This window comes from Sander vitreus, chromosome 12 (genome assembly GCF_031162955.1).
Source record: "Sander vitreus isolate 19-12246 chromosome 12, sanVit1, whole genome shotgun sequence".
Lineage (NCBI taxonomy): Eukaryota > Metazoa > Chordata > Actinopteri > Perciformes > Percidae > Sander > Sander vitreus.
Window position 1 is genome coordinate 20,919,738 of NC_135866.1, and position 17,837 is coordinate 20,937,574.

Sequence of the window (17,837 nt, forward strand, 5' to 3'; positions counted from 1 at the left end):
GAAAGAATACCAGTCGGTCAGCACAATATTTGGCAAATCTAACCCTCACATGATGAAATATCAACCTGTGATAACAGCATCGCAAAGTAGTCCGCTTTAACAATGCAATACGGCAAATGCATTTTAATGAATGGATCGTGACAATACAAGGTTGTAGTTCAGCATTGAAAATATAGTTGTCACTCACATTACTTGAGGTGATATGTGAAAGCTCCACAGTGAAGGGAGGTCCAGCTAGCAAAGTACTGTACTACCTGTATGATGTTTTGGGCAGTTCCTTGCCTCCACTAAATGACAAAATTGTGTCATTTGTGTAGGACTACTCATCTATTATCAGTGTGCAAGTATGAGGCCTAAGCATACAATACATTGCAGCTACTGTGAGCAATTCCTTCATATAAAAAATAAAATCAGGAGGTTTATCAAATAATTCTTTATTAAACTGTATAGGTTACATATGTGAATAAACACTAACATCACAACAGGTATAGAAAAAGATATACATAGCAAACAAGTGTAGGGACAGTAAAGGCTCTGCATGTTGGTGAATCTCTTCTTGGTGGAGGCAAAAACCAGGATGGAGTCCAGCTTCACTGACTGGAAAGGAAGAGGAGTTTGAGTTAGACTCAACCGCAGAAAACGCTGTACTCGAATACCCTGATTTATCAGGCCCTGGATCTGCTTTCTAGCACTTGTTCTGAGCTTTAAATGGTTAAAGCAGCATTAAAAATGCTATTGTGGCCAGGTTGGTGCCATGACGATGTCCGCTAACACCGTCTCTTACCTCTTGACTTCCGTACTGTCGGTGTGTCCATTAGTGTCTCCGTTGGCTTTGTGAACACCGTTGGGCTGACCGTCATTCTGCTTCACCTTCTTAACACCCTCCTTCACTGGACTCTCCTCTGGTTTCCTCTGAAATTAGACAGGTTCGCTCAAATTAAACAATACTGCTGTGCAACAGATCTGTGCAAATCATTTTTAGATTCCAACAAGACATCTAGCTCCCTGACCTTCTTCCTGACCAGGTGGGAGATGTTAGAGACTGGAGCTGTGGAGGCGTGTTCGTTGGTAGAGCTGACTTCGTTGGTTGACGTGCTGTTAATCTAGGTAGAGGACAGACCGCTTCACGTCAGTACTCGGCAAGAGTAAATAATTAAGCCAATCAAATCACTTGTGTAGGACATACAATATTCACACACACGAATAATTTCATCAGTATTCACTACAAATGTTACCTTTGAGCTGGATGAGGAGTCCCCATTCTGCACAGCGGAGCCAGGGAATGCAGAGGAAGTAGAGCCTCCGTCCTGACGGTACATTAAATTAAGTTAGAATCAAGCTTCTATACAGTTGCTCTTGTTGGTTTAACCTGCAAGTCTCAAATGAGGGCTAAAGTTTGAGTTGAATACATCATGTGATCTTATATACAAGAAAAGATGGTGAAAATGGCCCAGTGATTCCCTCCTTGGGGCTGACGACATGACGGCCCCAAGTTCTTGTACAACATCAATTGAGACCGTGGTCTAAAGACTGTAAGCCACAGCAGAGAGTGTGTGTGGCAGCGAGCAATAAAACAGGGACTCTTTCCCAATATTACCCACTACATTTGCCTCCCATTATTGTGTGTCCATAGCATGTATGCAAATTTGGCCAACTAATCCCACAATGCAATTTTGTGCATTGATAGACGTGACCACAAAACGATCATTAATAAATGTCCGAAATGCCTCTTATTGATTGTTATGTAGCGACACCACAATCCACGCCTCTTTACATCGGAATTAAAGCAAGCCCATCCCAACTCACCAGTGCACCCTTCAGACCCTCTGTGGCGTCCTCCACCTTGTCCTGGATCTCTGGCAGCAGAGCCTTCAGCTCCTCCATCTCCTTCCTCTCATCTGGCAGCGCCTCGGGGCCCTCGGCCTTGTCCAGCAGCTCCTGCAGTTTGTCTGCCAGACAGGGTGGGAATGTTAGCATACAAACAACTTCAAGGCACTGATCATATCCGTTGCTACAGTGACAATGTGGAAGCCATCCCCGCTTACCCAGCCTGCTCCCGATGACAGAGATGGAGCTCTTTAGCTCCTCGATGGCGTGGCTGTACTGGAGATCCAAGCTGTAGGTCAGACCTAGCTGGTAGTGAGTCTCAGCAAGCAGACGGCTGTCTGAGTCCAGGTGCTTCACCTGCAGCTTCAGACACTCCTGGAAATCCTCTAACGCCTGCGTGTAATTTCCTGGAAGAGAGAGGCGGCAACTAAAGGCATTTCTCAAGGAAATAAGGGCAAGTTCAGGTGGAAAACTGGTTTGAGTAATGTCCATTTTGCTAAGTTACTGTACAGTCTGAAGGAAGAATTTAGGGTCCAAACAAAAGTCTGTTCATCGATTCATCCGTTAAATATAATTTAGTGTGGTAGAAATCCATAGTATGTATGCTTTCATATGTATGTTCTAGCTAGCTAGCACGTCTATCCCTGCACAATTTCAGACAGTGGTCAATATAATGACAATGCCCGTCACTGCTCCCCAGACGCCAGGCAAGGTCCATAAAAACTGTTTGTTTTGTGCGTCCAGTTATTGAATTTACAGCGATATTAAAGAGAAAAACAGCAAATCCTGACGTGATAGCTAGAACCGGCAAATGTTTGGCATTTTTCTGTCAATCAGAAATATTTTCAGCCCTACAAAAATCAACTGACTCCACCTCAAGCTGCCCCTCAAACATGTGTAGGGGTCACAACAACAATAAAATGCACAAAGCTGGAGATTCATTTGTTAGTACCTGATTCAGAAGAAACTTCGCCCAGTTTCAAGTGAGTCTGGGCTGCCATGAGTTGATCCTCCTTAGCCTCTTTCCTTTTTTTAAAATGAAAAGGAAAAACGGTGACCATCAAACGCAGAGCCTCGCGTAAAATGGCTCGGTACACAACCGGTGTTTCCATTACCTTTTGTAGATGACTTTAGCTACTTCCAACATCTCCCAGGCGAGCTGCAGGTTTCCCACCTCCTCATCGTCGTCACTGTCCTGAAACACGCATGAACACAGACATAAAAATCAGACTTCAATCACACGTTCAGCCGAGCCATTTTGAGGTGTACTTGAGCCGATTGGGTCAAGTACCTTCTCAGCAGCGCCATCTCCTTGCTCTTCTGCATCGACCTCCATTTCTACATCACAGTCTTCCTCCTCTTCTTCTTCCTCTTCTTCTTCATCATCTGAAACAGTGTTTAGATAAATTAGGGAACATATTACAACCATCAGAAAGCTATTTGCAATCAAGATCTGTAGTTAAAGAACAGAAAATAAAAGTCACCTTCTGTTTTCTCTTCCTTATCTCCCGATTCTTTCTGGGCTTCCTTGTCATTTTCTACCTTGTCTTTACTTTCAGATTTGCTTCCATTAACCTCGCTGTTCTTTTCCTCATCTTTTTTACTGTTCTGTTGCTCATCGCAACCCTCGGCCTTTTCTACATCAGCCCTCTCCCCTTGGTCTTCAGCCCTCTCCCCTTGGTCTTCAGCCCGCTCCCCTTGGTCTTCAGCCCGCTCCCCTTGGTCTTCAGCCCGCTCCCCTTGGTCTTCAGCCCTCTCTTCAACCTTGTCCGAGTCTTCATTTTTTTTTTCTGCCATGGCGTCGTACACCTGGACTCTCAGCTCATCTCTAGTCTTTTCTGTTGAAGTTAGAGGAGGACCGTTAAGATGAGCAGTGTAAACAGCTTCCATCATAAAAACCACTGGTCAACCAGCACAAAAATAAGCCAAAATAGAAAGAAGCTAATTTTTTTTTATGTTACATTATTCCCTCACCGTCAATGTTTTCTGTGCTGTCAACATTGGAGTCCTTGGGTTTATCTTCATCCTCCTCCTCCTCCTCCGGTACTCCTTCCAGAGCATTACCTAGGACAGAGTTCTCCATCCTACAACAATGATGTCAGTTAGGTCTGCATTTTCACAAGTTTCTTAAATGAAAAAAATAGACCCGCACAGCCTAAAGTAGGCTATAATCCTATTCCTATAAACAATTGACTTAAGACTGATGAGTTTACCGTGCCAAATCCAGCAGCGCTTTACCACACCAGAAGAAAGCCTCTCCACACTCATCTGCTGTGTCTCCATACTTTTTAGCTCTGAAGTAAAAAGAAAAATGAAGATGCAATGTCAGATTATAATCAGTATAAAAGCACACATGGCAGCCACACTGTTCTTTGCACATATGCAAAACACAGCCGCATAATGTTCTCCTTCATTTGCGAAATACACCTTGAACTTCCATTACAAACAGCAGGAAATGCTCAAAGTTCTGTAGTTACTGTTACAAGCCCGGATGCAACAAGACTGTCATACAAGTTAGTGAGGAAAGTTTTAATATATAGAATTACTCTTTAATCCTTAAGAGTAGCTAGTGTGTAACACTCTTCTTTGACTTCTCAATGATATATTTATATAAATAGACAACTTTGCATCCTATAAGACCTGCTATACAGCTACCTTCGCCTGGTTACAGACTAATAATGTTCTTCCCAAATTAATCTGCACACCTGTGAACAATCAACCTGCAACTGCAAACACCTATGTGCCTCATTGTTTTTGATCAAATGCAGAATATTCCACTTACTCCGCTTTACTTTAAAGGATTAATATTGGGGCTTGACATAACTTGTGTTCGTTAGTCTCCACATTTCCATGTTCATACAAGCTTTAAAAATACCTTTTTAACAAAGTCGTTAATTTAAGCGTGTCGCCGCACTGCTGACTTTTATCTGGTTGTTTAAAGTAGTTGAAAGCCCTTTAGCTGCAGCTGTTTGATGCTTCAGTAGTTACTGTTGTCTGATAACTTTAGCTAACTCACAGCATGCCGCAAGCCTCCTGCAGGGCGCTCACTGCCTCCACCACCTTCCCCATCACCAGGTGCTTCTTGCCCGTGCCGATTAGTTTGTTGGCCTCCTCCATGTTAGCTAAACTGGACACAAAGAAGAAGACTTAACAGCTTGACTTTACAAACCAAAAGCCGAACACATACACAAGTTGGGCCCGTGAATATGTATTCTATGTGAAAGCACAGCAAGTCTCACATTGACAAATTACATACCTTGTCCGAGAAATGACGACCGAAACGTTGATTTGTGTCTTACGTCGTCCCTCCTGCCACTCAGACTGACTGCTCCGTTGTTTCAATTTGGCGCGAAATATTCTTGCACTTTCCGGTCAATTTCCGGGTTTATAAACCAGCGCGGGATCATTCTTAAAGGCACAGAGCAAATGTAGACCATGACAAGATGATATCAAGTGCTACTACTACTACTACTACTACTACTACTGCTACTATTATGGAGTCCCAGAGTGTTCAAGATTAAATAAATATGACATTTTAAAATATTCATATAATTTAAATACGAAAAAATACGGTATAATGCAACACAAAGTGGGATAATTCTTAAAGGCACAGAGCAAATGTAGGCTATGATAAGATGATAGTGCTCCCACTGCTTGTATAATCTTTGCTACTACTACTATAACGTCCATGCTACTACTACTAGCCCTACTACTACTACTACTACTACTATACTACTGCTACTACTACTACTACTACTACTACTACTATGGAGATCCAAAGTGTAAGTAAATATGTGTAATATGTAAATATGACGTTATGAAATACTGACATCATATAATGAAGAAATAATACAGTATAATGCAACAAAAAGTGAGATAATCAATGCATGTTTAAAAGCTCAGCCCATTATAATGACATGTTATTTCATTCTGCTTCTTTTCAAGATAAAAGTTTGTTGTTATTTTTGTTTGTCAGTTAAATTAGCTTTTGCTATGGCCTGAATGGGTAGACCTGCAATAATCTCTGTTATTGTGAAATAAGTAGGTGTGTGTGTGTGTGTGTGTGTGTATGTAACTACTGTAAAAAAAAAAAAAAAATGAAAAAAAAAAATAAAGCCACATACCAAGTGCTGCAGTTGTCATGTCCTGCTGTGAAGGACAGGGATTGCCCAGCTCCCCTCATAAGCTCCTCCTGCTGGCTCCACTCCACTCCCTGCCTCCCTCATCAAGACAAGTCTGGACCTGGCATCCAATCAACCTCACACTGAGACAATCCCACTTATCCCTCCTCCCTCCTCCCTCCTCGTCATAATTAAAGACAACAGCTTTAATTTCACAGTAGCCTAAAATCTACCAAGACAACACACCACAGCTCGTTTAACTCATATTTCTTTCAATCAGAGGCAGTTTGAGTGGAAATATTCTCAGGGGGAATTTATTTTAGGTAAAAGCTATATTGCAGAAGATTAAAGGTAAAGAGGACAGGAGTATATTTTATCTTTAAAGGTTCAGTCACGTATTTGCTTTCTTGCAGAGAGTTAGAAGAGTAGATGAATACCACTCTCATGTTTGTCTGTTAAAGATAAAGCTACAGCCAGCAGCCAGGTAGCTTATTTTAGACTGGAAACATGGGCAAACAGCTAGTTTGGCTCTGTCCGAAGGTAACAAAATGTGTACAACTTAAACAAAAGAGATATAATGTGTTTGAACTTTAAAGGTACATGCTGGTAGGCGAATTGTGTTACCTTTGGACAGAGCTGGGCTAGCGGTATCCCCCTCTTTCCAGTCTAAAAGCTATAAGCTAAGGTAACCAGCACATTTCCCAAAGTGTCAAACTATTCCTTTAATTTCATCCCATGACTCTTAAACAACACACGTACATTTCAATGTGAAGACATTCTGAACTGGCCCAATTTTTCTTTTCTTGTTAAAATTAACATTTCCTCCAAACGTTTTAAAACACTTTGCAATATCCTTTAGGATCTGTTGTTTCCATTTGTTGGGTGTGTAATGTGTTTAGAGCTGATAACCAATACACCTTTTAATGAAAATCCCACAGAGCAGTGATGCGCTATATACCATCAATCCATAATTGAACAATATGTGAAGCCTTTAAACATATTTGTATACCCTCACATTAATGCACTTGGGGAATTACTCAAAGAGAACACAGAACTGCGTTTATTTATACCAATTTTTGATCAAAAGTACCAATACTTTGCAACAGTTTTTCATCGGTTTAAAAGAACTGTTTTGATTATTTGCACGGCTAAACATGACCAAAATGATGGGCACACAAGTGCCCTTCAAACATCCAGTTGCTTTGGAACCAGCAGATTGAGCAGATGCACTAATTATGGGCATATTGTGAAACAGGAGATAAACACAGGACAACGTTTGATCACTAGCCCACGCAGTGCTTCTAACAAGAGGTTATTGTGTGCCCCCTGTTATCTGGCCCTTGATGCGGTGCTCATGGCAACGGCATGCAAAGACATCGCTTGGTGACAGCGGAAAAAGGAGGCACGGTGGAGGGGCTCTTTGAGCAGATAAAGGCCTCTTTCTGTCCACGTTATATAGACTCAGGTGAACTAATACACTGCAAGTTTCACTTATCTACAAATGATGGTTTGAAAACATACAGTAGGCCTACAGTATACATGTGCAAGCATCGCTTATTTGATTTGTGATAAAATTGTCTTTTGTAGTTAGGAATTTCTCAATAGGTTCACTAAATCATATATACTATCTAGCTAGTTTGACCTAAAACTCAATGACAAAACTACAATGCAATTTGTGATACACTGTGACCTACAGCATGTAGCACTGACTGTGAAACCAGCTTCACTTCCCTTTCATTGTGTTTTCACTTCTAGGAGGGGAGTAATTGTCACGCACAAGGCTCGCTGTTCAGTATATTAGTTTTGGGTGTAAATTAGACGTGGAAAATATGTACAGATCTTTCCAGTTAGCTGTCAGAGCTTTACACTTTTGTCCAACAATCTGAAGTATACATTTAACCTTAAGTGAAAATTTGGGAATAATAGATATCATTAATGGGAAAAATGCACATATTTTTATGAACTAGAAATCTATGTCCTGATTCATCATGCCACTAAGGAATCAGTACAGATGATGAAATAATAGAAAGGGTCTCACCCTGTCCTGTGGAGTCTCAGTGTGACATTAGGACTGTACAGCCAATCATTAAAGAGGACAGGCTTATAGCGTATAACATAACCAATCAACAGGATACCACCTCCCAATCATTATTTACTATGTTAACAGAAGTTATGTCATATTTGTAAAACCCGCATAAAAACTGTGAAAGATAAACTGACAGACATACATTAAAAAAAACAAAAAAAAACAAGCCGTTTGTTGCACTTTAAAAATTTAATGAACACCCCACCATATGATATTATTTTCAGGAAAAGTTTATGAATGAGGAAAGGTACATATGGAGCAGACAAATGTATTAATTTTACAGCTGCTATTGTCTATTTTACTCTCTGCTGTATGTTTACCTTTTTTATTTATTCTATTTTTATTCTTGTAGTTATCAATACCACTTCTTATTTTGGGAATTTTTAAGTTTCCTACCAGTCCAGAACCGGTAAAGAAGTACGGAGAGAGTGTGGGTGCTTTTGTAATGATGTGATTTTTTCTTTCTTGATCAATGGCATGTATACAGACTTAAGAGCAACATGTATAACTTATTTTTCTTTAAATAAAAAATTTTAATAACAAAAAACAAATGTAATGAACAAATTATATATATATATTTATAATAATCATAACAGACAATCTGTTCATTTAAATCCCTTTTTCATTATAACTGCTGCCATTGTGAACATTTACAGGAGTTGCTGTTCCTCAGCCTTGTCAAAGAGTAAATACAGCAGAGGTGAGGAGGAAATGAGAATGAAAAATGCCTTCTGCAGCCCATAGGTTAAGTACAAGATGTTGCAACAGTGCACCACCCATGCAGTAAATTCCACTGTAAATACAAAAGAGCTTGGTAGTAAGTGACAATCCAGGAAACATGGAGGAAATGGCCAGCATGTGCAATAGTCTTACAGAGTGTAATAGAATGAAGAATGTGCAATGGTCTCTGTCTATAATGAATATATGAAGTGTATTGAATTTGTTCTATATGTTTGTCAAAAACAATGGCGATATTGTTCTTATCTGTTTTGGGAAACTGCTGATTCATTAAAATGAGTTTCTTTAGATTCCTCTGAAATGTACTAACACAATGCAAACAAAAATGAGCTTGAATGTTGAATGTTACCTTATTATTGTCTTCTTCAAGGCCATGTCTGAAGGTCTCAGCCCTTGGCAGAAGTTGAAAAATTGGAGCAGTCTGTTTAATATGGTCATTAAACCAAGAACAAAAGACAAAATATAAAAGGGGGTTGGATGGAGTGATGGTTTATTTCCTGAGCAGGAAAGTAAATCAGTAAATCATTGATAAGGCACTAAGATGCTGCAACTGAGAGCCAAGGTTGCAGCAGCAATGTGAAGGTGTTGTTTAATGTCTGTCTGCTCATGTTGACAATGTATTGCAGAGTCATGATGAAACCTCGTGACTCTGTAACCCCTATGGCTGTATAGCTTGGATGAGGAACATGCCAGGCATTAAAAACTTGCCATTTTTTTTAAGTTTTAGATTCATAGATTCAGTGTTTTTAATTAATTATATTAATAATAATGATTGTAATGTAAAATTAAATGTGAAGAATATATCACAGAGGCCTCTTGTGGTTTCACAAGAAATAGCAACATGTTTTCACAGAAGTCATAAGGAAAATTGCAAAGTCATGCTGGTGTAGTGGAAGGTTGAGATTGGGGAACTGGACTGAAGTGGGCTGTAGTCACGTTCTGAACAGTCTTATCGCGAGGTGTAAGCCGTGGTATAAATTCCCCACTCGAGACTGTCTGCTCGTGCACTCTCCTGTCCTGTTTCTGTTGGTGTGGGCTGATCAAATCTGAGGTAGGCCTATGTGTTATAGAAAACATTTAATTATGCTTTTCTCGTGCTGTTTTACAGCTTAAGTTTGTTTTTCAAAGTGTTCATTTGTTCAGTTTATTTATCCTACTCTACGAGTTTAGTTGCGTAGCTTTGGCTGAATTCACAGTTCAACAAGTGGGTTTTCACCAAATGATGATCTTGTTCATTTTGAAAAAGGTTTTTATAAGTAGATATAAGAAAAAGGTTAATTTGTTGTTTTTGTTAAAGTTTCCACTGACAGAAACTAGGCTAATTTACCGGTTACTCTCCACTCAAATCTCAAGTGAAAATGTTGAACATTTTTTGTGCTTAACTTGACGTTAACGTTAGCTAAATTAGTGAAATACCAAAATGCACTCGGGCTTTCTAGTTTTTACCTCGACCATTGAACACAGGTGGGCACATTACTGAAAATGTACCAGGGATATGTATCAAGAAAAAAAAGTTGAAAAATTGTAGGTATCCATATGCGGAAACACTTGTGAAAAAACGGAAAAGTGGAAATGGTCCATTGGTTTTGGTTGTTTGGTTGTTGCCAGTTTAAGCACCCAGTTCCAGTGCTGCGTGCTTAAATAACAGCGGTCTGAGCTGAGGTCTGGGTACAGAATGAATTAAACATTTACTAACCTGTATCAGATATCATTGTCTTTATCTCTTCATGTTTACATAATAAATATACAGAAGGCTATACTACATTGTAGTATACATTTTGCTACTTCCATGTGACACTAATATTTTATAATTCTAAGAATGGCTTCACTCTGAAGACATGCTTTATAATACAATTTTATTCGCTTCACCTTTAATTAGGCCTATACAGTTTTGCAATTAGCCGACTAATTGTTTTCTTTAATCAGTCAGAAAATGAAAATGCCCATAATTTCCTAGTAATATTGTTGCTTGAACAATTGCCTCAAAGTCAATCTATTATCAAAATAGTTGCCCATTCATTTTCGACTTTTGTTAACAGAAACAATGTATTGGGTTGTAGCACATGTTCAATGGTAAATGCACTGAAGCTAAAAGAATTGGACGATTAATTGATGATTGACAGAAAATGATCAACTATTTGATAATCGATTGATCCATTCTTTTTTTTTTTTAAGAGAGAATTCTCTAATTTGAGGATTTGCTTCTCTTCATCTTATATGATGGCAACTTAATGTGTTTTGTGGGTTTTGGACTGTCAAATAAAACATAACTTCAGTATGTCACTGTGGGCTCTGGAAATGTGAAATGTACGTTTTTCACTCTTTTCAGACAAATTATATACAAAACAATTACTTGATTTAATCGTGATAATAATCAGCAGATCAGTTGAAACGGAAAATTCATCAAATTATTAGTTGCAGCCCTAAAATACATAGTGCTTTCATATGAGACAGAACTCTCTATATATATAATAGATTGAATTGGAGAAAGGGTTATGCTTTATTTATGATTCTACACACAAAAGCAACAATGAACAGCTGTTTTGTGAAGTGATTGTTTAACACAGTTTTCTTCTTCTGTTATCCAGTTAGACTGAAGATGGCTGCAGGCAAGGCTCAAATTGGAAAGCTGGCCCCAGACTTCACAGCTAAGGCGGTGATGCCAGATGGACAGTTCAACGACCTGAAGCTGTCAGACTACAGAGGTATACCTCCACCTGTGTCTCATCCTCTGCTGAGTGGAGGACATGCTTTGATGACGCTCTCTCCTGGAGTGTGATTCACTGCTTTGTGATTCCACAATATATTGAATAGACATTAATTTGCACTACTAAAGACCGTAGGTTCATTGTCACATTTGAAACTCCATAGCCTTATTTGTTGTCTTCCCTTTGGTGCAGGGAAATATGTTATCTTTTTCTTCTATCCACTGGACTTCACCTTTGTGTGTCCAACTGAGATCATCGCTTTCAGTGATGCAGCCGAAGACTTCAGGAAGATCGGCTGTGAGATCATCGCCGCCTCTGTTGACTCACACTTCTCCCATTTTGCATGGTATTTGAAAGCTTTGTATTTTACACAGTGATTGTGTGTGGATTCATTCTTGCAAACTCCTCACTTTTTCATTTTGGTTCATGTTCTCAAAGGACCAACACACCACGAAAGCAGGGCGGTCTGGGTGCCATGAAGATTCCCCTAGTATCTGACACACGGCGCACCATCTCCACAGATTATGGTGTCCTAAAGGAGGATGAGGGCATCGCCTACAGGTGGGTTTAACAATGTGGAGTTTCAGTGTGCTGCGATAAAGATTAGAAACCATAAAGCCAGTGTTAGTTGCTGTTGCAACCTGAGGGTGATGGCACACTTTTCTTCACATATCATTAAAGGGACAGTTGACCGCAAAATCAAAAGTACACATTTTTCCTTTTACCTGTAGTGCTAACTATCAATCTAGATTGTTTTGGTGTTGCCCAGTGTTGGAGATATCATCGCAAGCCGAGTGCCATCTTGTTAATGTATATTTAAGAGAAGGCAGACATCTCAATGGCTGATATCTTTAACACTGCGCAACTCGTACCAAAACAATCCAGATTGATAATTACAAAAATATGTATTTTTCATTTTGGGGTGAACTGTCACTTTACATGCACAACCCTAAAGATGTTTCAGGCATCGAGTAGGAGAACATAGACTTTTCTGCCTTCACTTACTGCTCCTTTCTGAGTCTGGAGTCTTCAGAGACTCATGAACTGCTCTTTCTCTCTTTCAGGGGTCTGTTCATCATTGACGACAAGGGCATCCTGAGACAGATCACCATCAACGACCTCCCGGTTGGACGCTCTGTTGACGAGACTATGCGTTTGGTCCAAGCCTTTCAGTTCACTGACAAGCATGGAGAAGGTAAGCAGCCTACTTACTGCTGTAACATCCTGCACGTTTGGCACCTTAATGTATGTGATGAATTTTGTCCTGTAGCATATAACTTGAGTTTATTAAACTTTTCTGTTACTAAAAAACTTCAAGATTGCTTGAAATGTGCTATAGAGTGATATCATTACTCTCACCATGACCCAAATATGGTTATATGGATAATTTAACTGTTATACTTCTAACCACATTACATTATTAGAATTTTAAGTTGGCTGTTGGGAAAAGAATTTGCGACATATATGTCAGACAGGGCAAAGACCAAAAAGGCTTATTCGATGGTGGATATTCTTATTAGTTCTTAGGTTCACATGAACTTTATAACGGGTTTAGACATGATTGTAAACTTAAAGGAAGGCAATTCATTAAGCATGGTCTAACACAAAGAAACTTTACATTATGCAGCCAAACGTTAAATGCATTTCATTGCTTTAAACCCAAGGCTATAGAGGTTGTATACTGTATGTGTCATATTGGCACAAGACTCATTACAGGCTTATCTTTTCAGTCTGCCCAGCCGGCTGGAAACCAGGAAGTGACACCATCAAACCTGACGTCCAGAAGAGCAAAGACTTCTTCTCCAAGCAGTAATAAATCCAGACCCAGAGTCTGCAGCCTGCTGTAGATTTCATTTAGAGATTACATTTCCAGAGAACAATATTTCAGCCGCTGTGCCTGTGGAGGAGTGGTTAGGAGACAGTTTTTGTAGTCAACATGATATTTGTCTGTAGAGTAAATAGTGCACTTATGACCAAAGTATATCATTGTGTAATTATGTTGTGGTAATGTATGCTGTTTTCACTGTCGGACTGAGATAAATGTCTGTTTGTTCTTTCATGTCATATACCTTACTTTTGTTAGATGCAAAGGACTATAAAAACATTTTTATTGAAATGAAGCCCAAGCACCTCTCTGAATTATGTTGATTTTTCCTTTTTATTTTTTTTTAAAGTGGTATCAAGTCAGGTACAGCTTCGTCTGACTCAACAGATGTACATTACGGGGATAAAGCCTGACATCTGGCACGTCTGTCCCTCCCCTCTCGCTATCGCCGCTATCCGGACTTAGCGGCGCCGAGGATGGTTGTGATTGGTTTAAAGAAATACAAGCCAAAGCGTTTCTTTCCCCTATGCCTTTTTTTTGTGTGTTCATGTACAATGTTTAAGTACTTTCAAAATGACACAGCATTAGATTGGGGTACTATGATTGTCTTAAATCTATCACGTCTATTACCTCAGTGAACAATTAAAGCATGTAGTCAAACAAATAAAAAGAAAAAAAACTCAAATATAAAGTATCTAAAATAAGAGTCTTATGCAGCTGAATGATGTCCATGTATAGACATTGAGTAATGTTGAGTAAGTTTAAAAAAAAAAAAAAAAAGTGCTCTCCCTAACAGGTTACCACACTTAATTTTTGTTAGCATTTAACTGAGAAGCAGCTAGCCTTGTCAGACCAAAGTAACTGAAAATACTTATGTGAGTTGGGCCTTCATTTTTTATCTTTAAACTTCACAGCAGAATTGTTTTACTTGTCATAGGATGAAAAGTAATAATCATCAAACTACTGGCACACCTAAATCAAACATTGGGGCCATCATTAATATTATTAATTACACCTGTGTTTTTGCTGCAATAAGCAAGTAGAGCTGGTAACTGAACTCTGGTTGGACGTGCCAGTAAGTTAACTTTCTCTTAATATACTGTATTTGACTTGAACCTGCACCTTAACCCTAGCCAGCCATTAGGAATTATGGACAAGGGGCCCAATTTGAAAATCCACACCCTCAGCAGCACAACCACTACCACCCCCTACCATGAATACCTGGTGCTTCCCACTATTTTTTTTGACTTAGCTCGTCAGGTAGGCTGCCACAGTTCGCTTTACATCTTTACATTAGTGGCACATGTGTGCACATCTGACGAGTTTCGACCGCACCATTTTCAAAATAACTGCGGGGGTTCTGGTATCAGATGACAAGTTGAAATGTGTTTTTAATAATAACTACATTTATTTATCATGTATATACATATAACTTTTACTTTCAGTGATATAAGTCAGTAAGTCAATTGTTGTACTTTAACCCATTTAAAGGATCTGTGATCTGTACCCTTTGACCCCCCATCTGACAGCGGGGCTGACTGAAAATGAAATACCACACTTTTATGGATTAAAGTGCCGAAAAATACGTTATTTTCTAACGATAAGGTAATAATATGTATTATTCATTCAATCCAAATGCATACTTTATATTAAGGCCCATTAGCTAAATATTATTACCGTAATTTAAGTACACTGCATATGACTCACCGTAGACGTACTTTTGGCGGGAAAGACACAATATGATGTCTAATATGTTTGAGTAATTTTAGTGTTTGAGTAACTTTAGCTTAACTTGTTTAGCAAGTCTTGGTATAGGCGACAAACGGTACGTGGAGCAAAATATTAAAATAATTCTGTGAGGAAAGGGGCCATTACTGTAACTTTAACGTCTGCTGTATTATCAGAGATTGAATATTCGTGTATATTCGTTTTGTTAGCTTGGTTAATTAATCGTACCTCCGCAACAGAAAAAGAGGAAATGGCAGCCGGGAAGATGTGCATCAGGAAGAGCAAGGAGGAGACGGCTGAGGTTCGACCACACCACATACTAGCAAACGATAATTAACGTTACCATTAATCAGTTTATTGATTTATAAATCCAAGTTTAACATGATTTTTAAGTCTGCTCTGGATGACTCTAGACAATTGCGCCATCGTGTGGTCGTCAAGTTACAAGCAAAATGTAGCCCAAATGTTTTCTCATTTTAGTCAACGTCTTTGTTTATCTAAAAGTGGACAGGATTATTCCTGAATGACTTGAAAACAAAGCAAGAGTCCCTTGTCTTCGTCAAGAGGATGATGGCTGTGGCAGTCTCTTCCATCACCTACCTCAGAGGGATTTTTCCAGAAGATGCCTACAGATCCAGATATCTGGAAGGTGAACACAAATGACCGTAAATAACCTAAAGGTTTTGGAAAATCAGGAAAAATCATGCATGCACTTTATAGGAATAGCCTTAACGCTATATTAGAACTTGTTTCACACGTTTCATTACAAAAGGCAGTGTCTTCTACATACTAATTCCAGTTGTAATGGAAACCCATGATAAACAAGAAAAACAATATTGAAAACCTATTGAAAAAGCCAAAGAAATGTACAGGGTAATGGTAATCATTGGTCTTTTTATAAGAGTAATATATGCTGTCGTTTTGCCATCTCACCAGATTTGTGCATCAAAGTTTTGCGTGAAGACTGCAACACCCCTGGTGCCAGCAAAGTTGTGAAATGGTAATCATAAAATTCCCAGAAAATACAGTAGTACTTAGCTCTGCTGACAACAGCAGCTAGCTCAACACTAGAGGTAGTAAGTTGGCAGTAATAATCAGCACTTGGTGGCAGCAGGTAATTTCCCATCCTAATTGATGTTTTCCCCCTGTTTAATTGTTTATGCTCCAGGATGATGGGCTGCTTTGATGCATTAGAGAAGCAGTATGTAAGTTAATGCATCCATGAAAACTTTGCATTTTAAATGTTTCATGTGGTCTGCCATTTTGATCAATACTACCACTATTTTTATTATTGTTCATTGTTGTCCTCTTAACAGCTCCAGATTGTATTCATTGGGGTATGTAAATTAAGTCGGTACAGCAACATGTATAGTTAACACATTGCTTACATAGAGAAAAAAAACAGAAGAATAACTCTGTACACGTTATTGCAATCTAGGTGTACACCAATCCAGATGAACCTAATGTAAGTTCTCTCCTAAAATACTGAAATGTGTTAAGATTATGAAGAGAAACAAACTGTTAGCATATTTTGTCAAATCATAATTCCAGTGTTAAGTCTGATTAGAAACATTTCTTCTCCTTATGCAGTGTATTATTGAGTCATACCAGTTCAAATTCAAATACACTGAGAAGGGGCCAGAGATGGATATACTCAGGTATGGATGGGCATTCTGTTTGCATCAATGTGTTGGATAAGGCCTCCACATGTGATTGAATTGATGATGATATAACCTCCATGAAACCACAGGAACAATGATGTGGAGATGCAGGTGACATTGGAGGACACCAAGAGAGCCTCAGTGCTGCTCATCAGGAAGCTCTTCCTGCTTATGCAGAACCTGGATGCCCTTCCTAACAATGTGTACCTCACCATGAAGCTCTACTATTACGATGATGGTAAGACGCATGAATGTCTCTGCCGAAGAATCTAGTGTCATTTCTTGGGTTGCATAGGTAAACATCTCCTTCTGCTCTCCTTTCAAAGTCACCCCTGCGGACTACCAACCACCAGGCTTTAAGGAGGGCGAATGTGACAGCCTCTGGTTCGAAGGCATGGCTGTGCACTTCAAGGTGGGAGAGGTGCAGACAGCATTCCACACCTTGAGAGTGCGCGTGTCAGCAGAACAAGGCTGGCTGGAGAAGCTTCAAAAGGGGAACCAACTGACGGAAGCCAAGCAGGTTTCTCAGAGAAATTGTCCAGAGAGGGAAGCGATTAAGGTGGGTCCAGATAGAGGATTATTTAAGTGCAGGATTTCAGTTTTATAGTCGTCTCTACGTAAGCAAGCGCAACATTCCCTCTTTCTTTGCTGCTGTCATTTTCTCAAAAAGTACTAAATCTAGCTCATTCCTATTAAATCTTGTCAGTTCTCCTGTAACAAGGATTTTTCTTTAGTTGGTGCAGTTTGCTGTAAGGTTATTATAATTTTAAACACCTGCTTACAGGACCCTCGAAAGCAAACATATGGCGAAGAGGATCTACCTTCCGAAGATGGTAAGTCTGTTCTGCTTCTATAACACAACTGTAAAATGAATCAAAAGGTTTACGCTGTTGACTTTCCTTTAAACAGAGTCTGCACAGTTCAAGAAACCAAAGAGACCCCTGGCAAAGGTATAGTTGTACTAGAGGCATGATTATTTTTTTAGAGTCTGCAGGTTACAAAAAAGACATATGAGACAATGCAAATTGGACACGTGATTCTCTTTTTTGTCTCTCTTAGAGAAAGGCAGCTGCCAAAAATCTGTCGAGGAAGAAAAGAAGATTTTAGACACAACATTACACAAAACAAAAGCTTTGCTAGCAA

At 39.3% G+C, this 17,837-nt stretch overlaps 3 protein-coding genes across 5 annotated transcripts; 2 read left to right on the forward strand and 1 right to left on the reverse strand.

Annotated features, from left to right (window-relative positions):
• Window positions 1–417: 417 nt before the first annotated feature.
• On the reverse strand, window positions 418–6,049 carry LOC144526832 (nuclear autoantigenic sperm protein-like). Of its 2 annotated transcripts, none has more exons than XM_078264512.1 (15): window positions 5,952–6,049; window positions 5,084–5,235; window positions 4,844–4,949; window positions 4,041–4,121; window positions 3,802–3,911; window positions 3,312–3,665; window positions 3,119–3,213; window positions 2,943–3,022; window positions 2,780–2,853; window positions 2,046–2,234; window positions 1,807–1,949; window positions 1,236–1,307; window positions 1,011–1,103; window positions 785–912; window positions 418–597 (listed from the first exon to the last, which is right to left on the reverse strand). In XM_078264512.1, the coding sequence occupies exons 3-15, from the start codon at window positions 4,942–4,944 to the stop codon at window positions 591–593; spliced, it is 1,527 nt and encodes a 508-aa protein (XP_078120638.1). In that variant the 5' UTR covers window positions 4,945–4,949; window positions 5,084–5,235; window positions 5,952–6,049; the 3' UTR covers window positions 418–590. The 2 variants fall into 2 exon arrangements, with proteins under 2 accessions (XP_078120638.1, XP_078120637.1); XM_078264511.1 differs by having other exon boundaries at window positions 4,844–4,954.
• Window positions 6,050–9,712: 3,663 nt separating this feature from the next.
• On the forward strand, window positions 9,713–13,600 carry prdx1 (peroxiredoxin 1). The gene is made up of 6 exons (XM_078264529.1): window positions 9,713–9,823; window positions 11,361–11,477; window positions 11,673–11,826; window positions 11,919–12,041; window positions 12,545–12,675; window positions 13,211–13,600. Exons 2-6 carry the CDS (start codon window positions 11,372–11,374, stop codon window positions 13,291–13,293), a joined length of 597 nt encoding a protein of 198 aa, XP_078120655.1. The 5' UTR covers window positions 9,713–9,823; window positions 11,361–11,371; the 3' UTR covers window positions 13,294–13,600.
• A 103-nt stretch (window positions 13,601–13,703) lies between these two features.
• zte38 (zebrafish testis-expressed 38) lies at window positions 13,704–17,834 on the forward strand. Of its 2 annotated transcripts, XM_078264527.1 has the most exons (13): window positions 13,704–14,910; window positions 15,273–15,334; window positions 15,538–15,682; window positions 15,970–16,033; window positions 16,202–16,238; window positions 16,350–16,370; window positions 16,472–16,498; window positions 16,624–16,691; window positions 16,784–16,932; window positions 17,021–17,253; window positions 17,479–17,527; window positions 17,604–17,644; window positions 17,754–17,834. In XM_078264527.1, exons 2-13 carry the CDS (start codon window positions 15,284–15,286, stop codon window positions 17,799–17,801), a joined length of 933 nt encoding a protein of 310 aa, XP_078120653.1. In that variant the 5' UTR covers window positions 13,704–14,910; window positions 15,273–15,283; the 3' UTR covers window positions 17,802–17,834. The 2 variants fall into 2 exon arrangements, with proteins under 2 accessions (XP_078120653.1, XP_078120652.1); XM_078264526.1 differs by lacking the exon at window positions 13,704–14,910 and having other exon boundaries at window positions 15,053–15,334.
• Window positions 17,835–17,837: the final 3 nt, after the last annotated feature.